The following is a 14,955-nucleotide window of genomic DNA, read 5'->3' as shown; positions in this document are numbered from 1 at the left end:
ATTTCCAGCCGCTTTTCATGGTCGATTTTTTGTGAACTGTTAATTTTTTCTTTTACATTTTCATTGTCATAGTTTTATACATAACCGAATTGAATGCAAATAGGTTATGAGATACATAAAATGCGCTATTAATAATAGCAATGGTCGCTCGAGTCAAGTGAAACCATTTTTTGCTGGCCGTGTGCCGTTGAACGAAGAAGCTAGCAGTGGCAATCTTTTTGTAGACATGGTTGGGTTGATGTTAACCAAATCTATCTGTTGTTGTTATAACAAGCAGAACTTGTAGTTGTTAGAAAGTATAAGGCCCCTCTCCTCTCATCGTTTAAGTTGAATGCCATCAAATTCCTCAAAGGGGTATTCTAAGTGGTTATTGAAGTTTACACAAGTAAAGCTCTTTGTGGTTTGACTTTAAATGTATTTTTTGTTCTTCTGCTTTTTTTCGGCATTTTACGACCGAGACGGATCTCGGTGAGAGAAAGTCTAGAACTATCAACGCCGCGGTTCATCTTTCTTCGAAGAGCGCATATTGCAGGCGATACTAGATAATTCATCCTAAAGAGGCTCCACTTCTGTTTAATCTGTGTCAGTGTGAGGAGAAGAAAGAAAGCAACTGTAGCATAACGATGAATTGAAATTTGGAGATTGTGATGACTAGTGTCAGCAGTTTTTCGGATGTTCTGGCTAAAGAAATAGAACAAAAACAAAGAAAAATAAAAAAAATAAACTTTTTGGAATTCTGTAATTGCCGCAAAATGATCAAATGACGAACCAATTTTCGACGTAGACAACATCCACGGTTCTGATTCAGAATGGTTGGGCAGAAGGAATCATTGCTTCACAGCTAAAGTACCTGTTGGGGTAGTATATGGACAAATAGCAACACTGAAAAAAGCTCCTTTTTGTAAAGCCAAGATTGCAAAACCTCGTCTCATAGTGTTTGCATGTCTTCCAAATTGGGGTATGATTTTTTTTAAGATTGACGTTGGAAGAGGGTTACGAAACTGCCACGTTCAGTGAGGGAATATTTACTATTGACCCTGTTTAAGAAACAAACAGTAGGGAAAAGTTTGTATATGTGAAATATATTACATGCATAACCTTGTACTGAGTTGGGTCCACAACAGCCTTCTGTGATACATTGTTGGAATTTTAAGGACAGTATCTCTTGGCAGGAAAAATAAAGACCTCGCTTTTTGTATGTAGAGCATTTAGACCGAAAGGGCTATTAGCATTACCCATTATTGTTCTTTTGAGGTTTGTGTGCGTATGTAACTTATTACTACTGTGAGAGAGAAACTGATGATGACACAATTAACGCTTAAAAAAGAAAGAAAGAACAATGGTGAAAGTTTTTAGTCAAATTACGCATCATGCGTTAATTAAAACAATTGTATGTAATGTAAGAGGAAACGTATATCCTATGTATATACATATATATATATAATGGTTTAGTAATTCCCATTTTCCTTAAATCCCAAACCTCTTGATAAAAGAAAGCCATCTACCACTACATCGTTTTCATATGTTAAATATTCATCAATTATTCCACTCTTTTTAACATCGTCACCAATTGCGCAAACACATTTTGATACCTCTCTTCGCACAAGACAATTAGTAATACCACACACATACACACACACGCCCGTCTCAAAATCAAACTTCATATATATTCATTCCTACTTTTGGTGCTTACTCAGTTGTACCAGTACATATTCCAGAAAATAATTGCTTTTACTAAATTGTATAATATCACCATTTAATTACCCACCCCCCAAGTAATCACACATCTCCCACAAAATGATTGCTATAACTGATCTTCAGGACATAATAACCACTTTCAACACACAACCATACTTCTACATCAATATTATAGCATCCCTTTGTTTTCTACTATATCACATAAAGTCTCAAAATGTGTATTCAATAGTGTTGCTTGTATGGGGGAGCTTCATCACCACTATCACCCAATTGAAACTAGTGTCGTCGCTGAACTTTGATTGCTTTCTTCTCAGTATAATCTACTGTGTATCCATATTTTTGACCAGTGTGGTGACTCCGTACCATTCCACCAGCTATGGGCCCCAAATTCAACTCGATGAACTGGATGAATCTGACTTTTCCGGTGATGAAATGGATTACAATGAAAAGCAATTACCCCGACAATCAACTAATTTTAGAGGATTGAGTGCACTTGTATTAGCAGGTATTATGCTACTATCTTACACCGGTTACATTGGTGAAATCGGCACATTTATAATGTTGTCACTTACATATGCTGCTACAGTTGGCTCCAGTGTCATTGCCAACTTCACTACATCGAAAAATACCACTGATTTCAGACACATATTATCTAATCTCATCTATAGCTATAACGCTATACTAATTATTATTGCTCATTGGATATTGGTTGTACATATTGGGTTGGATTTGGTGGCATTAACATCGTATGCTGTATTGACGTTTTTCTCATTCACATTCTTTCCCTACATAGAGTATATAGTTAATTAAATAATAATAAAGTGCTGCTACAAGCTTTTACGTCGTGATGCCGCATAACGTCCGTTTTTGTTTTCTGCTTATGACAAATTTGTTAATTTTACGACAAAGAAATTAAGTTGCAACCAAAATTGTGTGTAAAAGGAGTGCAAGATTGTCTAAAAACTTCTGCTACTCTTATACAAATGGCGAGTAAGAAGACAGAATAACTTCAAAACCGACCAGCTGCTTCTTTGTCGTATTTGGTAAATGATTTAACCCTTCCTTGTTATTGCGTGGTTTAGTTGTATTTGGTTCGTCAGTCTTAATTAAATTAACTAGAACTCAACTTGTTCTAGTGGTAATTCGCATTATTGTTATTCTTTCAGAGTGTGTTACAAAGAATCACTTTTTGAATTAATCTCTTTCATGCTTTAGTTTTGCCTCAATTTGCAACAAAAAACTATTGACAAAAGTTTGCAGCAAGATTATTTCGGTAGGGGACTTCTTAGCCACGTTGTTTAGCATTCGCTATATGAGACCATTTCAAAAACGGTAATTAATTGAGAAGATTATCTTGCAAAGCGGTGTTACTGCAATTCGAGGCAAAGGACGATGCCTTTTTCCAAATGCGGCAACCGCTTGCGGAAGGGAAAAAAAATAAATTATTGCCCGCTCTTAGTCAACAGCCGCTTGTATTTCCATATATGGAAGGTGATACCCGGAAATAACTTTCCACTTTTTACATACATGGAAATTATTACCTAATTGGGCATCGATAAGAGCATACACACAAATTGTTCAATCAGCACAAAAAGTTAATCAAATCTCCACTTAATATAACCCAAACAATAATACAGAGACAGATGGATATTGAACGTATCTTGCAATCATGATTGGCTTGCCGAATCAGGTTAATGCATAGGGTGAGATGGTTGACAGAGATATCGATATTGCATGTCTCTTGAATTTATTGGCTAATCAGGGCATAGATTACCCACGATAAAGCATCTCATATCTCCCAATAGATGTATGCAAAGAAAATAATATGTAACTTTATCTATTTATTTGTGATAAAAAATAATATTAGCCCCATTTACAGTTTTCCATAACTAATTCAATGATTTGAGTAATTATTTCACCACAGATATCTACAATATAAATAGTGGTCCATGTCCTCCTCCTTCCCCCCTCATCTTTCGAAATGCATTTATAAACAAAGAAACTTTTCCTTTCTTTAAATACTACAACTACCGTTTGCTATCTACACTTTTGCTAAAGAAATAATTCATTGACTATAATATAGGGTACAACAATAAAGATGGAAAGATTAGCTCAATTGGCATTACACTCAACTTCGGCTGTCGGCGCCCCACCAGCTCCAGCTCACCCATTAGATCCCTTGACTCCCCAAGAAATCAAATCGGTATCCACCCTTGTTAAGGAAAAGTACAGCCGAAGCAACAAGTCTCTCAACTTCAACACTATTACTTTGAGAGAACCAATCAAGAGAGCTTACTACGAGTGGAAGGAGAAAAGTGGACCTAAACCACCAAGAATAGCATATTTCGTTATTGTTGTTGATGGTGATACCGGTGTGCACGAAGGCTTGGTTGATATTGGTGCTCAACAAATTATTGAAATGAAACACACCGAAGGAGTTCAACCAATCTTGACACCACACGATTTGCAAAAAACCGAAGAAATTGTTCGTCACGATCCTGAAGTGATTAGACAATGTGAATTAAGTGGGTTACCTCCCAACTCCATGGACAAGATTTACTGTGATGCTTGGACTATTGGTTACGATGAGAGATGGGGGTCATCAAAGAGATTGCAACAGGCTTTGATGTACTACAGATCAGACGAGGATGACTCTCATTATTCTCATCCATTTGATTTCTGTCCTGTCGTTGATATGAATGCTGGTAAAGTTATCTACATCGATATCCCCCAAAAGAGAAGACCATTATCAAAGTTTAAACACTCAAGTTTCCATCCAAAACACATTGCTGAAAAGTTTGGTACAAAGGAGAACCCATCAGGTTTCAGAAACGACAACATTCCGATCAACATTACTCAACCGGAGGGAGTGTCATTCAAAATGGATGGACACGTCATGTCATGGTCCAACTTCAACTTCCATATTGGGTTCAACTACCGTGAAGGTATTGTTTTGAGTGACATGACCTACAATGATCATGGAAATGTCAGACCTTTGTTCCACCGTATCTCCCTTTGTGAAATGGTGGTTCCTTATGGTTGTCCTGATTTCCCTCATCAAAGAAAACACGCTTTGGATATCGGTGAATATGGTGCTGGTAACTGTACCAACCCCTTGGCGTTAGGTTGTGATTGTAAAGGAGTTATTCAATACATGGATGCTCATTTCCCAAACACAAATGGTGACGCAGCTACTGTTAGAAATGCTATTTGTATCCATGAAGAAGATGACGGTTTGCTTTTCAAACACTCTGACTTTAGAGATGATTTCCAAACCACTGTTACAACCAGAGGAAAGAAGTTGATTATTTCTCAAATCTTTACTGCTGCCAACTATGAATACTGCATTTATTGGATTTTCAGACAAGATGGAACTATCAAATTAGAAATCAGATTGACTGGTATATTAAACACCTTTGTCTGTGCTGATGATGAAGATATTGGACCATGGGGTACCAAGGTTTATCCAAATGTCAATGCTCACAACCATCAACATTTGTTCTCATTGAGATTGCACTCAAGAATTGATGGTGACAATAACTCGGCTGCTACAAGTGACGCTAGACCTTCGCCATTCCCAACTGGATCAAATGAAAACATGTACGGTAATGCATTCTATTGTGACAAGAAAACCTTCAACACAGTTAAAGACGGTATTACTGACTTTGAAGGTGCCACAGCCAGAACTTGGGATATCTTCAATCCAAACTCTATCCACAAGTACTCTGGAAAACCAGCAACTTACAAGTTGGTATCAACCTTTTGTTCACCATTGTTGGCCCAACCTGGTTCATTAGTGAGAAAGAGAGCACCTTGGGCTGCCAACCACACACAAGTTCTCCCATACAAGGATGAAGAGCACGGGTACGGTATGTTGTACCCTTCAGGTGAACACGTAGCCCAATGGAGTGGTGATGGACCAAGAGGTATGAGACAATGGATTGGCGATGGTTCGGCAAACATTAACAATACCGATATCGTGTTTTTCCACACTTTTGGTATTACTCACTTCCCAGCCCCAGAAGATTTCCCAGTGATGCCAACCGAAATCTTTGATTTGCAATTGAGACCAAGAAACCTTCACACGGAAAACCCAGTATTGGATGTTAAACCATCGTATGCTAGAACTACATCCGAAGTTAAAGCTGGTGCTGCTGGTGTTGACACCTGTAGTTTGAATGTCGATAAGTCATCGAGATTGGCTACTGAATGCTGTAAAAAGTGAGGGGGGGATAGAGTAGGAAGCTGTTTGAGATTTAACATTTGTTTTGGATATATTTATAGTAATTAATAGGAATTAAGTTTTAGTGTGATCCAGAGAAAGTAACTTTACAGTTGATGAGAGATATGCATCGTGAGAAGGCAGGCATCACAAGCGTCAACTTTGGAAGGGGTAAACTGGGTGTGCAATAACATTTTGAACTCATGCGACAAATAGCCGCAGTGTGAAAAAAATGAAAATCGCAAAGATCATCGCTGCTTCTGCCTTAGAACAACATTCCCTCACTACCTTGATCCAAAATCCCATTGCCATGAAATACGTGATAGAACACATGGAGGAAGGATTCTCGGAATGGGTCATATTAGAATATTCACAAATCATCAAAGATGTGGGCAAAGAAAACCTCATTCTTACGTCCCTTCCACCAACAACTACTGAGAAGGACATTCCCCAAAGATTACTTGACCTTGGAATCAACTGGACTACAAAAGAATGTGTAGATTTAGAAGAAGGTGGGTTGAAAAAGGATGAAGTATGTTTACTTGACCCTGCTGCCAAGACTGATTTAACTCCGCAAGACAAGTCGCAATTCAAATATTTTGTTTTTGGCGGTATATTGGGCCAGCATCCACGGATAGATCGTACCGGAATACTACGTGAAAAGTATGGATTCGTTGGAAGAAGATTAGGATCTTTGCAAATGACTACCGACACAGCTGTTCGAACTACGCAAAGAATTATTGAAGATGGAGTAGAGTTTAACAATATTAAATTTTTGGATTATCCTGAAATTAAATATAATAAATACGAATCTACCGAGATGCCGTTTAGATATATTGTTGATGATAATGATGAACCTATTTTACCTGAAGGTATGTTGGAGTTAATCAAACATGATGCAGACCAAAGTATTGACGACTTGTTGCTTAATTAAGTAAGTTGTTTTTTTTGGGGGGGGGGGGAGGATGTAAACCACTTTTAATATACAGTTACAGTTTCACTTTTTGGTGGCTGATGCTTGGACAAAACCTCTTTCATAATGAACCCGGCGGTATTTTCATCTTCAAAATACGAGATGTGGGCACTGACAGCAGATATGAGACTTAGATCAAGCACTCCCATGGGTAAACTATAATCTATTCTTCCTGTCTCATTCAATGAAGTGAGTATAGATAGTTCCTTAGGTGTCAATTTTCTCTTCGTACTAGTGTCCTCGCTGTCATCTTCGGCTTCTTTATCCGTAAATGCAATACTCGAAATGATATCACCCAATGCATTCTCTTGCCTTGCTTTTTCTTCAATAGATTTAGCATCAGTATTTTTGTCCTTCTTTGTAAGATTCAACCATTTGACCGCCAGAGCAATCTTTTCCGAGATCTCATCACCATAACTTGCCAACTCTGTGATTTGACTGTTGAACCCTTTGACGGCAAACTTGATGGGGACAGGTTTAAAGTCACCAAACTTTGGCGAAACCATTGGCTCAATCCTATAGGCAACTGGGTCACAAGGGTGAAACACATTGTACAAGTTTTTGCACTTTGGCGCCACTGCTGTTGAATCTTTTGACGGTTCATAGCCCTTGGTTGTCCTGGCTTCGATATTCTTACCTTCAAGAAGCTTGAACAATCCAACTGGGGAACCAGCAAGAAACAAATTTTCAACGTCAAAGCCTATGTCCTTGTTCACATCTATTGAACCTTTGATGGTACCACTCTGTCCAGAGAGGATATCAAAAGCAATGGAAGAGCCCAATGAATGGCCCAAAATATGCACCTTCCCATTGAAATTAGGATTCCTCTCCTTGTATAACTTGTAAACGCGGTTCAACTCCGACGTAACCGAGGTGAATATTTGTTTTAGATACTTTGGTTCATAGTATAGCAACACATCAAGGACTACATCACCAACCATGTTTCTCAACGCCTTTATTCCCTCAACATTCAATTGTGAAAGCGTTGGCAATCGTGAATCCTTATTCTCTTGTATCGTCCTTTGTGGAGAAAAATCAACACGATGTCTCCAAGAAATAGGAAGAACTTGAACACGGTTATTGTGTTTGTCGGCGTGGCCGTCTGGGTATGCAAGATTTTGATAATCTTCATTCTCTTCATACACCTTTTTCATTGTATTACGAAGCACATTGATATTATGGGTGAAGTTTACTGACTCGTATTTGTTCCCCAAGACTTGGCCTATTCCGTGAATACAAAAGATCAAATGGTCAATTTCTCGATTGGATTTACTTTCCGAAGTGTCTAGATCATAATCAGCTTCAAGATATTGTTGCATGTGCTTATCGTCAATGTCATTGTCAATGGCAGTATCACTTACTTCTCCTTTCTTGGACTCATCACTTTCGAAATTCAATTTTCCCAAGACATTGCCAAATTCATTTTGAAATGTGTCGGCAATGCTCGGTAATGGATTATCAGGTAACTTGTCAAATACGCTTTCTTGCAATTCTTCGGTATAACCACGCTGAATATGGTTGACTCCAAGCAATGAAACAGGGTTAGGTCCAAAGTATCGTATAGCGTCAATTTGGAAATCGGAATCGTAATTGTCAGGAAACATGACAGCCTTGTTCTCATTGAAATACAATACAAGTTGTCCATTGTCAAGGTCGCAAACGTCCTTTTGCCCTGTTAAATCAATCTTTTGCTCATCTTTTTCCTCTTCAGCTTGCATTTTGTTAAATTTGGAAATTTTGTCCTTATTACCCTTTTGTTTCTTTTCACTCATTGCCCCTTCAAATAAATACGGTTTAACTCTACCGTACCCTTGTTCAAGTTTTTTGCAAACTTCATTTGACAACGGAGTACCATCGGTGTTGAACCAAAGGCCTCGGCGTACTTCATATATGGGACCTTCCCAGTATACGGGATTTAACTCGAACTTGTCAATATTGACCTCAAAGAGCTTGTCTTCATTAACTTCAATTGGCTTGCTAGATTTATTCTTGAATGCCCGCTCTAATCGGTTCGAATCATATTCGGAAAAGGGAAGAAATGACTCTGGGTCCTTTGTCTTGGTATAATTGAACCACTCTGGTTTTGATATTGGTACATCCGAGGCACAGAACCACCTTATGCTTGCTTTCGGTGGGTGCGGAGAGTGGAGCTCATTTGCTTTACTGGAGCTGTGGTTGCTGTTGAATCTCGCAAATACCGTGATTTTTCTCGCTCGCGCTAGTGCTATCCTATTAACATATGGTATAATACGTGGTATCCAGACAATCATTGTGTTGAACCAATCTGATAAAGTTGTGAAATAAACGAATCTATCATGGTCTGACCTTTGTAGCAATTGTAACTTGTGAAATTTTTGGAACCGCGTAGTAGCTTAAACCGAGTGACACAAAAGTGTTAAAAGAAAGTACGCAAGAGCATTAACAGCCGAAGAAGGTCAACCTGCGAGCCGTTTTGAGGTTGCTAGTTATTTCTATGCTAGAAGAAGGGACATATGACTGACGTCGCCAAAGTAATATGGCAAGTCTAGCTTATTATTGATCATCTGCGTACACTATTTTATCAGCAGCTCATACGCATAACACTTTCAAAGACTACACATCTATAAGCAAATAGCAGGTGCATGAAATTAGCCTCAAACATCAAGTTTCAGCCATCCCGCCAATAAAATCTAGTCAACCATCAAGTCAAGCCTGGTGTAGGCAAGGTTAGTTTCCCACTCGGCCAATTCAAAACAGCAGCATTTGAGAAATCACTGTACACCATCGTATTAGGAATTTTTCTTCCAATTCTGATATACAACGGTATGTCACCATTGGCGTCTTTAATGCCACTGCTTAGTGCTTCTTTCACTAGGTTGTACATCGAACTAGTTGTATTCTCCAACAAACTCTTCAAATCTAGTGAAGAAGTGTTATCCAAAACGAAATATTCAATGTCGTTAACCAACAAAGAAATCGACGAGTACTTATTATAAGCTACAACATTTGCCACATCATCAGGTATAAGTTGCCATTGTAAAGTTCCGGAAGCAGGGTCATAAGCAGTGAAAATAGGAGGCACAATTTTCCCCAAAGGATCATCCCTTTTAAGCGATGTAATGGTTTCTGCAATTGCTGCCAACCCCCATCTTGATGCACCGGAAAGAAACAAACCTAACAAAATTCCTTGAAACAAGAGAGCTGTTCTGCCCCGTGTTGAGCAACCCGGGATCAATAGCATCGCCAAGATATAGTGGTGGACCCTTAAACTCAAACCGGGTAATTGTGCCAAGAGTATTAACCCAAATACAAAGATGGAATAGACCATCAAGTATTTTCTGAACCGACCTGACAACCAAATTTTGTAAGCTTGGATGACAGCACAGGTTGATATGGTGACGATTATCGACGAAACTGCTAGGAGTGCACCCGATTGCTCCTTCAAGTCACTGACTGTAAGTCGGTCTACTGGTAATCTATCAAAACTAACGTTGTTCAACACCCCCAACCAAAACAACGGATACCATAGAATAACTCGACTAAGATACGACATCTTTTCATCCGGAGAAGTTGGCTCTGATAGAGTTCTCTTGGTTGAAGAATGCCATAAGATATATAAGATGGAACATGTAGGTAGAAATCGTTCCAATCCAATGGAAATCAAACTAGCAAAATCTTGTGGATCTGATGCATCTACCGTTATGGGTGGATCAGTGGCCAAGCAGATGGTCCAAAAGCCCACAATACTTATTATCCAATATACAGCTGCACCACTCGCAAGATAAACAATAGGAAGACCAAGAATAACATTGGTGATAAGTATCACAATACGCGGATCATGGCACTGGTAAAATGTTTCTTTGTCTATTTTTAACATCTTGAAATAAAACGAAGACTTGAAGAAGGACTTGAACTCGATCGAATCATCAACGCCATAGTGGCCCTTAGCTGACTCAAAGTATGGTTGACTCTTGCTCTTGTACGATAAACGAGCACAACCACCCCAAAATGGCGATACTAGCCCAGCATGTACTGCGGCCCCGCAAGGATACGAATCTGCTCGATACGGGTTCGTAAGCTGGCTATCATCGATCGAGTTGGCAACTTTATCACCACCACCAACAAAGTAGCCTCTATGCTTGATCCTCTGATCCCCTATTGGCATCAATGAATATGTCCAACTTCCACGATCGCATAATGCCGGACATCTAATTACTACATCAGTATCACCACTGTGCTTGGCAATTTGAGGACACAATTCACCATGCAAACCACATGCTGCGTTTTTTCCATTCCAAAATTCACGCAGTGACAGACAAGTAAGACTATGAATATGCGGAGTGGAATCATCTGATGAGTAAGGAGGTACTGTCAAGTATGGTGTTAAAATTGAGTAGCATAGCCCAAACCAGAATAGGATGTAGACAGTAAGCAAGATTCTTCTGTAAGTCAATGATATATTCTGGTTAAACTTCACAGGTAGTTCTTCAAAAAACTCCAACTTTGATATTCGGGGTGCATAATCATCTCTAGGTTCCACTGGACCTTCCCACAACCTATGGAAAAACTGCCTCACCTTATAAAGCCATCTTGTCTTTCTGTCTTGATGATAGAGCCTTACATATTCATCCCCAGATTCGTTGTCAAAGTCTTCAGTAAACAATTCCGATTCGGACATTCTGGAAGGATCTAGATCTGTCAAGGGTATGTCTTGAGGATCCTGTGGATGTAGATCTGAAGAGTCAGAAACTATATCGATTTGCTCTCGTGATTCACTCTGTTGCAAATTTTGATCTTGGTTGTCAAATTTAATTGACTTTGTATTGTTCATTTAATTACTTTTATCTATTTATATCCCACTATACTATTTTATGACGTCCTACTTCTTGATCTCTGCTTTAAACAAAGGGGAGTGCGTGTAAACTGGGCCAAAAATTAGATGTTGCCACACTTCAAAATTTCACGACACTCGCCAAATCCTCTACACTTTTTGCAGCAACCACATTTCTAAAAATGAACTTTACATTAAACATTAACAAAACTAAAGAGAAACTAAACCTGACAAAAAAGATAAAAACAAAAGATCTAAACAAGAAAGCAAACTAGTCAAAACAAATCTCATTTTCTTAACCAGAACACATGGTACACGATTCTGGATTGTCAATGGCACAGGCAATGACTTTCGCGCTATAGATGTCGCTTTCAATCTCTTCTATGGTTCTATTATCAACAGGTTCTGATTGTTCACCTTCTTGCTTGGCGTCTTCCCTCTTTTCACTCTTATCTTCAATCTTCAACTCAGCAACGGAGTTTTCCAAGGATGTTGGTTCAGTTGATGGACTCTTTTCAAATGAGTCATCAGTCGATGTGGCACCGCCCCTGGATTTGCTCAAGTATCTAGGTCTATTCAATTTATGCAAAGAAGCGACATTGGAACCGGCTGAGTCAGCAATAGCTTTATCAATTGTGAATTGAATAGCAGCAGAAGCAGCTTGTGTTCTCAAGTAGTACATACCGGTCTTCAATCCTTTCTTCCATCCATAAAAGTGCATACTTGTCAATTTACCCATAGTTGGATCTTTAATGTGGATGTTTAATGATTGTGATTGGTCAATAAAAGCAGCTCTATCAGAGGCCATATCAATAATATGCTTCTGCGAGATTTCCCAAACAGTCTTGTATAATGCTTTAATTTCATCAGGAATGTTTGGCAAGGCTTGGATGGAACCATTGTTTGAGATGATACTACTCTTCATAGCATCGTTCCAGATTCCCAAGTCAACCAAATCTTTCAACAAGTATGGGTTAACAATTTGGAACTCACCTGCCAATACTCTTCTCGAGTAGATGTTTGATGTGTAAGGCTCAAAACATTCATTGTTACCCAAAATTTGTGATGTGGAAGCAGTTGGCATTGGTGCCACCAACAATGAGTTTCTCATTCCATGCTTGGCAAGTTTTTGTTTCAACTCATCCCAGTCCCACAACTCAGTGGGCTTTCTATTCCACAAGTCGTATTGCAACAAACCTTGAGATGCTGGAGAGCCCTGGAAGGTTTCATAAGGGCCTTCCTCTTGTGCCAATTCGATAGAAGCTTCAACAGCAGCGTGGTAGATTGTTTCAAAAATTTGAATGTTCAATTCTCTAGCTTCTTGGGAATCGAATCCAATTCTCAAAACCATGAAAGCGTCAGCCAAACCTTGGACACCCAAGGCAATTGGTCTGTGTCTCATGTTGGATCTCTCTGCTTCAGGAACTGGGTAATAGTTTCTGTCAATGACCCTGTTCAAGTTACGAGTAACAACTTTGGTGACATCGTGCAACTTGTCAAAGTTGTACCAAGCGTGCTTGCCATCTTGCTCAATGAATGAAGGCAAAGCAATCGATGCCAAGTTACAAACGGCGACCTCATCAGGTGCCGAGTACTCGACGATTTCACAACACAAGTTAGAAGACTTGATAATACCCAAGTTCTTTTGGTTTGATTTGGTATTACAAGCATCCTTGTACAACATGAATGGGGTACCAGTTTCGGTTTGAGCCTCCAAGATGGAGTACCACAATTTTTGAGCTTTGATGGTCTTTCTACCACGACCTTCTCTTTCATATTTTTCGTACAATTCAACAAACTCATCACCATAAGTATCAGCCAAACCTGGTGCTTCATTTGGAGAAAACAAAGTCCACTCACCATTCTGTTCAACCCTCTTCATGAACAAATCGGGGATCCACAAGGCTGGGAATAAATCCCTAGCTCTGATTTCTTCTTTACCATGATTCTTTCTGATTTCAATGAAATCAAAAATGTCACTGTGCCATGGTTCAAGATATAAAGCAAAAGCACCTGGTCTTTTGTTACCACCTTGATCAACGTAACGAGCAGTGTTGTTAAAAACACGAACCATTGGGATGATACCATTGGAAGTACCATTTGTACCAGCAATGTAAGCACCAGTGGAACGAATGTTGTGAATGTGCAAACCAATACCACCAGCACTCTTTGAAATCAAGGCACACGTCTTTAAAGTGTCATAAATACCCTCGATTGAATCTTCTTTCATGGCAACCAAGAAACAGGATGACATTTGTGGTTTTGGGGTACCAGCGTTGAATAAACATGGAGAACCGTGGGTAAAGTATCTTTGAGACATCAAATTATAAGTTTCAATAACTCTTGGGATATCTCTCCCGTGGATACCAATGGCAACCCTCATAATCAAGTGCTGTGGTCTTTCTGCAACCTTACCGTTGATACGCAACAAATAGGATCTTTCCAAAGTTTTGAATCCAAAGTAGTTGTAGTTGAAATCACGGTCATAAACAATTGCCGAATTCAATTCATCAGAGTTCTCTTGAATAATGTCAAATGTTTCCTTTGAAATCATTGGTGCATGAAGATTAGTTTCTGGGTTGATATATTCATACAAGTCCTTTGACACTTGCGAATACAATTTGGTTGTTTGTTTGTGCAAATTGGATACCGCAATTCTTGCTGCTAAAACAGCGTAGTCAGGGTGTATGGTGGTCATAGTGGCAGCAGTCTCAGCGGCCAAATTATCCAACTCAATGGTGTTAACACCTTGGTATACACCAGCAATAACTTTTTGAGTAATAGCAACTGGCTCAACGTGGTTTGAGTCTAAGCCATAGCATAATCTTTGAACTCTAGCAGTGATTTTGTCAAAGCGCACTGGCTCCTTTCTACCATCTCTTTTGAAAACGTACATGATGTAGCAGTTGTAAATCAGGTAGTTGTGTGAAAATTAACTGAAGTAAGTAAAGCTAAATTAAAAAAAAACAAAAAAATACAGAAGAAGGAGATCTAGTAAAATATTTATAGAAATTGATGAGACGCGTATCCTTTGTTTCTTTTGTTTTTGCCTCTTTGATGGGAACGCGAAATGTGTTTTTCTTCTTTTTTTTTTTCTTTAATTTTTCTTTTTCTTAACAAGACGTAGACGCATCTTGTATTTACAATATCATCCTTTTGTTACTTTGTTGTGACTTCCTTACTTACATAGTTAACAAACAGACTTACTAATGTCTACTAACTGTAAAACACCATAGATTTCATAAGAAAACA

General features: G+C 38.8%; 5 protein-coding genes across 5 annotated transcripts; 2 read left to right on the top strand and 3 right to left on the bottom strand. All coding sequences in view use genetic code 12, as the record gives it.

Moving 5' to 3' along the window:
• Nucleotides 1–1,797: 1,797 nt before the first annotated feature.
• On the top strand, nucleotides 1,798–2,508 carry CANMA_004862 (uncharacterized protein; the record flags this gene model as incomplete). The annotated part of the gene is made up of 1 exon (XM_051817181.1): nucleotides 1,798–2,508. One exon carries the CDS (start codon nucleotides 1,798–1,800, stop codon nucleotides 2,506–2,508), a length of 711 nt encoding a protein of 236 aa, XP_051669628.1.
• Nucleotides 2,509–3,796: 1,288 nt separating this feature from the next.
• CANMA_004861 (AMO1) lies at nucleotides 3,797–6,854 on the top strand (the record flags this gene model as incomplete). The annotated part of the gene is made up of 2 exons (XM_051817180.1): nucleotides 3,797–5,919; nucleotides 6,143–6,854. The coding sequence occupies 2 exons, from the start codon at nucleotides 3,797–3,799 to the stop codon at nucleotides 6,852–6,854; spliced, it is 2,835 nt and encodes a 944-aa protein (XP_051669627.1).
• A 44-nt stretch (nucleotides 6,855–6,898) lies between these two features.
• Nucleotides 6,899–9,163, bottom strand: CANMA_004860 (putative carboxylic ester hydrolase; the record flags this gene model as incomplete). The annotated part of the gene is made up of 1 exon (XM_051817179.1): nucleotides 6,899–9,163. The coding sequence occupies one exon, from the start codon at nucleotides 9,161–9,163 to the stop codon at nucleotides 6,899–6,901; it is 2,265 nt and encodes a 754-aa protein (XP_051669626.1).
• A 410-nt stretch (nucleotides 9,164–9,573) lies between these two features.
• Nucleotides 9,574–11,703, bottom strand: CANMA_004859 (uncharacterized protein; the record flags this gene model as incomplete). Its single annotated transcript, XM_051817178.1, has 1 exon — nucleotides 9,574–11,703. The coding sequence occupies one exon, from the start codon at nucleotides 11,701–11,703 to the stop codon at nucleotides 9,574–9,576; it is 2,130 nt and encodes a 709-aa protein (XP_051669625.1).
• Nucleotides 11,704–11,998: 295 nt separating this feature from the next.
• On the bottom strand, nucleotides 11,999–14,599 carry RNR1 (ribonucleotide-diphosphate reductase subunit; the record flags this gene model as incomplete). Its single annotated transcript, XM_051817177.1, has 1 exon — nucleotides 11,999–14,599. The coding sequence occupies one exon, from the start codon at nucleotides 14,597–14,599 to the stop codon at nucleotides 11,999–12,001; it is 2,601 nt and encodes an 866-aa protein (XP_051669624.1).
• Between the last annotated feature and the right edge of the window lie 356 nt (nucleotides 14,600–14,955).

The sequence above is a fragment of the Candida margitis genome (assembly GCF_024628925.1).
Source record: "Candida margitis strain CBS 14175 chromosome Unknown scaffold1, whole genome shotgun sequence".
NCBI lineage: Eukaryota > Fungi > Ascomycota > Pichiomycetes > Serinales > Debaryomycetaceae > Lodderomyces > Lodderomyces margitis.
This window is presented reverse-complemented; position numbering and strand designations above follow the sequence as displayed.